The 6,961-nt window shown below is 42.2% G+C and overlaps 1 protein-coding gene across 1 annotated transcript; it reads right to left on the reverse strand.

Annotated features, from left to right (window-relative positions):
- Positions 1-1,957: 1,957 nt before the first annotated feature.
- On the reverse strand, positions 1,958-6,525 carry LOC139326931 (perforin-1-like). Its single transcript, XM_070956660.1, has 2 exons — positions 5,932-6,525; positions 1,958-3,080 (listed from the first exon to the last, which is right to left on the reverse strand). The coding sequence occupies exons 1-2, from the start codon at positions 6,483-6,485 to the stop codon at positions 1,958-1,960; spliced, it is 1,677 nt and encodes a 558-aa protein (XP_070812761.1). The 5' UTR covers positions 6,486-6,525.
- Positions 6,526-6,961: the final 436 nt, after the last annotated feature.

The following is a 6,961-nucleotide window of genomic DNA, read 5'->3' on the forward strand; positions in this document are numbered from 1 at the left end:
AATACAAGGGTACAACCACCTTGAAAAGTTCGAATATTCCCTTCCTGCGATATGAGCTTTAGAATACAACTACAAACTTATTATAAAGATGAATTTATAAATTTGCTAAATTAACATTGGGGAGGGGATCTAAGCATGAAATGAGCAAGGCAAAAATTTGGTTGCAAACCTGGGGAGAGTATATTTTCTAGATCAGTTAACTGGATCAAGCTACAAATTATTGCTGTTTGAGAACTCGCAATTCCAAGCAGTATTTCATTTTAGCCAAAGCACAAGGAAGCAGTAAAAATACCTCTTAACATTAAGTGAAGCCTATGTATATTTTCCTATCAATAAGATATCAAATATGCCTCTAATAGCTAGTTACAAAATTAGATGTCTCAGATTACAGGGAGACAACAGGTGTGAAATTTGAATGCCTGGTATTCATAGATGAGTGGAAAGCCATTGGTAAAAAGTTAATTAGTAGGTTCATCTAGAGTAGAGTAGAATAGAATGGATTGGAACGGAACGGAACAGAACAGAACAGAACAGAACAGAACAGAACAGAACAGAATAGAATTCTTTATTGGCCAAGAGTGATTAGTCACACAAGGAATTTGTCTTGGTGCATACGCTCTTGGAGTACATAAAAGAAAAGATACATTCGTCAAGAATCATAAGGTACAACACTTAATGATAGTCATAGGGAAACAGTCAATATAAATCTTAAGGATAACAGAAAACAAGGTTACAGTCCTGCTATCATAACTCAAAATACAACATTAGTCTGTGTGATGTATTTGTATGGTACATGGCTTATTTATGGAGTGATAAGTTATTTCACACTGAGCTTTTTCCAGAAGACTTGGTTTTTCCAAATGTGATTTTTTTTAAAAAATTTCATGGGACAGATAGGAAAACAAGAGGTCAATGAAAAGGAATATTGTGAATGATCAAGATGAAATTTGAAAAGCATTCCTAGCAACTATGTATGTCTTGTGCTCCGTTGGAAGCACCTTTTCCAAGCATTGCATAATTCTAATATTGCAGGCTGATTTGATTGAGGCCACAACAAAAATTATTTCCATTCTCCATCATTTATACGGGACAATCTGGAAGACCTCTTTTTCTGCATGAGAAAAAGCATTCAACATTGTCTCTAGGGTTGCCTTTGTTTGCATAGTACATAAACCAGTGATGGGTTGCTACCAGTTCGCCCCATATTGGGCGAACCGGTAGCGGCAGCAGTGAGAGGCTACGCCAATCCGCCTGGACGCTTCTGCCCATGCAGAAACCCACCCCTGACATAAGCAATGTGTTCTGTTTTGTGTTCTTTGTTTTAGCTTTTGTAGATAGATTTACAGTAGTGTAGCTCAACCTTGGTGACTTCAAAATGTGTGGACTTCAATTCCCAGAATTCCCCAGCGAGCTAGGGGGAATTCTAGGAGTTGAAGTCCACATGTCTTAAAATTGCTAAGGTTGAGAAACACTGATCTTCAGTAATTAAACAAGAATTTATATAAAGAAATCCAGGGCAGGCATTAAAAATGAGTAGTAGCATGAATACAGGTAGTCCTCGACTTACAGCCATTCATTTAACGACCATTCAAAATTACAATGGCAGTGAAAAAAGGAATTTATGACTGTTGCAGCATCCCACAGTTAGAGAATCAAAATTTGGGCACCTAAAAAGTGGCATAATTTTATGACCGTTGCAGTGTCCTGGGGTCATTTGTGACTTTCCCAGCGGGCTTCTGACAAGCAAAGTCCGGGGGGGAGGGAGGAGCAAGATTCACTTAATGACTCCATGATTCACTTAACAACTGCAGCGATTTGCTTAACAACTGCGACAAGAAAGGCCATCTATGGATCAAAACTCACTTAACTACTCTGCGATGGGAATCTTTGGGTTCAGTTGTGGTCATAAGTTAAGGACTACATGTAACCCCTTGAGCAGCCTCTTTCTATCACGGGTTCACTTTGCTCCACGTTGTAACGAAGCAACCTTGTGTGGCTGCTGAGGGACATAATCCAAGCAGTAGGGCCCTCCTAAGAAGGGGCCACATTCCAAATTATATTGAAATTCAAGGCGTCCATGATTTAAGTAACACACCTCGATATGAGGTTTCCCAGATGTGGGAGTTCGGTCACATGTCCCCAACAGATCATCATCGTAACGGTTGTCTTCATCCCAGACTTGTATTCGGAGCCTGCCAGCTTCTCCCAAGCCCTGGACCTTCCCCAGATCCAAGTGGGCCATCCATACTGGATTATCATTATTCCACACAGTGGATGTCCGGCTCTCAACCCCATGGAAAAATACCTTGACATAAGCATCCGTTCTTGTGGTGTGGTCTCCCCAGAGACCAAAGGCACGTCGAATCGTCACCGTTAGCTTGCTCTGGCCTCGCTCCCGGGAGCAGCACATGGTGTTAGTGGTGCCGTCATTGGGACATACGCAGGAGCAGGGATCTCGGAGGCTGCGTTGGGAGCCGGGAGGACAAGGCTGGCTGCAGTTCCTCCAAAGGACCCTTTCTCTGATGTACTCACTCACTGCCTGTTGCACACTGTCCCGCTTTGGGTGACCCTTAGGCAGCAAAGTATGAATGGGCTTCAGGGAGTAAGAAATGAGTGCAGGGATATATTTAAGGCTTTCCAGCCACTGCTTATAACCTTCAGGATTCTGTTCGTTTGAAAAGAGCAAGTCAGTGTGTTGGTCCCCTCCGATCACCTCAGTGTGTCTCTCGTTGTAGGTCTGGTGGAAGCTTCCTTTGAAATTCTTCTTCTTCTTCAGCTCTTCACATGCGTTGTAGGCCGCACTGAGGCTCCCTTTGCCACCCCCAATGTTGGCCGAGGCCTCGAGGGTTAGGCAGTCTTTCACTTCATCAGCAGATGCACCCTCCAAAACTGTCTCACAGACCCGCAATGCTGTCACATCCCTCACGCGGCCCCCCAAGTGCAGATGATCAATGAAGTGGGTCCCGTAAGTGCCGATGAGCTGCCGATATTCCGGTAGGGAGTTGGATCGGTACTTGGCAGGTAGACTGCGAAGGGAGCGCTTAAAATGCCTGGAGAGAATGTATTGGCTGATACGGAAGCTGAAAAGGAAATAAAAGACCATACAGGTAGGGTGACAGAAATGGCAGGCCTTCTGGTCAAATCATAAAGGAGTGGTTTGGGATCAAAGGGTAGCAATCTTGCAGAATTGGTGAATAACTAGATCAGAGTTTCTCAACTAGGCAACTTTTAAAATGTCTGGACTTCAACTCTCAGAATTCCCCAGCCAGCACTCTGCCTGGGAAACTCTGGAAGATGTAGTCCAGAGATCTTAAAGTTGCTTAGATTGACCATTGAGTTAGATACTGGAATGCTCCCCATAGCTGTTACCAAGAGCTGAATCAAGAAAGATGATTAATTTCCTAGAGGATTTTTCTAACAACCAGAGAAGGACATGTCCTCCATGAATTTGTCAACTCCTTAAAATGGGGGAACTCTCAAATCTTGTCCTTTTCAACTCCATATATTGGGCTTGTTCAGTTTGTATAGATAAATATCTTCTATCTGTGCGTCATCATATATTATTCAGCTATTGATCACTTAGATGATGTCTGCTATATTATCAGAGGGTGGATAACTTCACATGATAAATCCCTTTTGGGGTTTTATTCCAGCTTGTCAGAATTAGAACTGGATGGCAACTTGGCCCAGGATGTATAGTAAGGGGGTGAAGGTGTTGAACAAGGAGAAGGAAAACCCATATTCTGATCCACCTTCAACGATGGAAATTCAGTGAGTAACTTCAAGCCAGTCCCTCTCTCTCAGCCATCCCAACCTCACAAAGATGGGTCTTGTACCCCCTTAAATATAAGCATGTATCAAATAAAAAATACCACGTTCTACCAGGAGATAGCGAAGGATCTGAATTCCAATGAATCTCAGGCAAGATCCATCGAGAAACTTAATTTGAACCAAGTTCGATGGTCATCCAGGTAAAGTTGTCTGAAGGTTGAGTCAGGGCAACTGGATTTATTTTCTTGTTAGTTTGAGACCTTTTGCTGCTCATCCAAGCAGCTTCATCAGTTAGAGTGAGCTAGTTAGGCAGATTGATAAGAGAATAAGCCTCAGTTGCCATGACTTCAGACAATTTAACCTGGATGATTGAGAATCTTTATCGACATATTGCAATTGCCATGACTCAACCTTCGGATATATTTGAACCAATTCATACTTTTCCCTTTTCCTTGCTTTCTCTTTTAGTCTTTTTTACCTTTTGTACTGAAGGTGTACAGGTAGTCCTCGACTTACAACAGTTTGTTTAGTGACCATTCAAAGTTACAACAGCACTGAAAAAAGTGACTTACAGCCATTTTTCACACTTATGATCATTGCCGCATCCCCATGGTGACGTGATTTACATCCAGATGCTTGAAAACTGACTTGTATTTATGACGGTTATAGTGCCCGGGATCATGGAATCCCCTTTTGCGGCCTTCTGGCAAGCAAAGTCAAAGGGGAAACCGGATTCACTTAACAACCGTATTACTAATTTAACAACTGCAGTGATTTACTTAACAAATGTGGCAAGAAAAGTTGTAAAATGGGGCAAAATTCACTTAACAAATTTCTCACTGTGCAACATAAATTTTGGGCTCAATTGTGGTCATAAATTGAGGATTACCTGTATCACTTTTTAAAGCTACCCTGGAAATCAGTGCTGTAGAAAAAGCAGCATAATTATTTTTTCAAAAAAATAAAATAAATGAAAGCCAGCACTACAATGGGACACTGTTGGGAGAGAGGAAAATACCGTTAACTCAGTTTTCCACTTCTGATGGAAAGCATGACTCATTTCCATCTAGTGGCAGGACTATGGGTAAGACAAATTATGTTATTAATTAATGCTAATTACCATCCAGGCCTTAGCAGGTGGAAACATCTAGCTGGCTCAAGCCTGGTTAATACAGTTGGTCCTCGACTTATGACTACAGTTGAGCCCAAAATTTCTGTTGTTAAGTGAGACATTTGTAAAGTGAGTTTTGCCCCATTTTGCCACAGTTGTTAAATGAATCACTGCAGTTGATAAGTTAGTAAGCCGGTTATTAAGTGAATCGAACTTCCCCATTGATTTTGCTTGTCAAAGGTCGCAAAAGATGACCATATGAGCCCAGTACACAGAAACAGTCATAAATATAAACCAATTGCCAAGCATCTGAATTTTGATCACATAATCATGGAAAGGCTACAAAAGCTGTAACTGTGATCGGTTATAATTCATTTCTTTCAGTGCTGTTGTAACTTTGAATGGTCACTAAATGAACTCTTATAAGTCAAGGACTTATAACAGTTGGATAGGAATTTAAGAGCTGCTGGTTGGATTAAGGCAATGTTTTTCAAACTTGGCAACTTCAAGATGTGTGGACTTCAACTCCCAGAATTCCTCAGCCAACATGGCCTGTTGGGGAATTCTGAGAGTTGAAGTCCACATTAGTGAGTTAGGTTCACTTTTCATACTTACAACTGTAGCATTCCCACGGTCACGTGATCAAAACTCGGACACTTGGCAACTGATTCATATTTCTGATGGTTGCCATGTTCCAGGGATCATGCGATCCCCTCTTGCAACCATACGACAGGCCAAGTCAATGTGGAAACCAGATTCACTTAACAACCCTGATACTAATTTAACAACCAAAGGGATTCACTTACAGGCTGTGGAAGGAAAGGTCATAAAATGGGGCAAAACTCACTTGTCAACAGTCTCGCTTAGCAATAGAAATTTTGGGCTCAGTTGTGGTCGTAAATGGATTACCTGTTACCTGGCAGGTAAGAAATCTAGACTTGCATACTTCCTCGTAAGATGCCCTCAAAATATCTGCCATACAAATGGATGATTGTAGTAAAGCCCTGGAGGATTTCCCAGCCATTATCCTTCACCCACGCCTCATTCACCTGTAATAAGAGCAGGAGATCTCGTGACTTGCAAAAGCATACTTGTCTTGATTATTCTTTTGCATGGTGAAGTCTGCCACTGTGGAGTGAGCTCCAGACATCGTCATCTGGACCTGTTGCTCGGGTTTCACCTGTACATCAAGTCCAACTTTCCAGTCATTCTTCACATCAGATGCTGCGGCATGAACCACATCGATGCCCGAGCTTTGTAGGGAAGTGTGAACCTTCCTCTGACAACTTACTTTGGCTGCCCAGTCAACGGCCACCAAGGGAAGCCTCTGAAGAGGCCTATCCTGCAGGAAAGGGTTACGGCACAGGGTGCAAGTGCCATCAGCCCTCTGCCACTGACTCAGATCCAACACATTGGCCTTCTTCTCCAGCGTGGTGATATCAAAGCCTTCTTCAGCCATGCTGTAGCCAGGCACAAAGTCCTTTTGCTCATCGCATTCATCGGCTGTACCAACGTAGCAATTGGGAGAGACTCCGGTCAAAAAAAAGAGGAGGGAGAGAAGTTGTAGGGTGAAGGCAGCCAAGATGGGCTTTGCACTCAGCATGGTTGATCCTACATGGGGAAAGAAGAACAGACTGTGAATTCCAGAAGCTGCATTAAAAATGAGATTTCAAAGTGGAGCAACATTCATCAGCTATAACACTGGGAGAAAAAAACATTTATGTAATTAGTTTAAATTCCCCCTCCCCCATGCATGATGTGGAAATGCCCACTGTTTTCAAAAGGGTCATAGGAATTCTTAATAATTATTAGGCATTTAAAGTAGGGGTTCCCAATCTTAGCCACTTTAACACCTGTGGAGTTCAATTCCCAGAATTCCCCAGCCAGGAATTGAAGTCCTTACATTTTAAAGTGGTCAAGATTGGGATTGAACATCTAAATTCAATCAAATGCAACCAGAATAAAACATCTAAATTCTGTCTAGATCACTGAACTTCTCAATTTCGTCAGCTTTAAGAGATGTGGACTTCAACTCCCAGAATTCCCCAGCCAGTATGCAGTTGCTTTCTCAATACCATT

This window comes from Pituophis catenifer, unplaced genomic scaffold (genome assembly GCF_029215685.1).
Source record: "Pituophis catenifer annectens isolate HBS135680 unplaced genomic scaffold, rPitCat1.0.hap2 SCAF_361, whole genome shotgun sequence".
Lineage (NCBI taxonomy): Eukaryota > Metazoa > Chordata > Lepidosauria > Squamata > Colubridae > Pituophis > Pituophis catenifer.

Excerpts from the sequence above, each read along its gene's own strand:
- LOC139326931 (XM_070956660.1), bottom strand. The coding sequence starts at position 6,485 with ATGCTGAGTGCAAAGCCCATCTTGGCTGCCTTCACCCTACAACTTCTC. Across the intron at positions 3,081-5,931 it reads ATCTCCTGCTCTTATTACAG|CTTCCGTATCAGCCAATACA; the intron begins GTGAATGAGGCG and ends TTTCCTTTTCAG.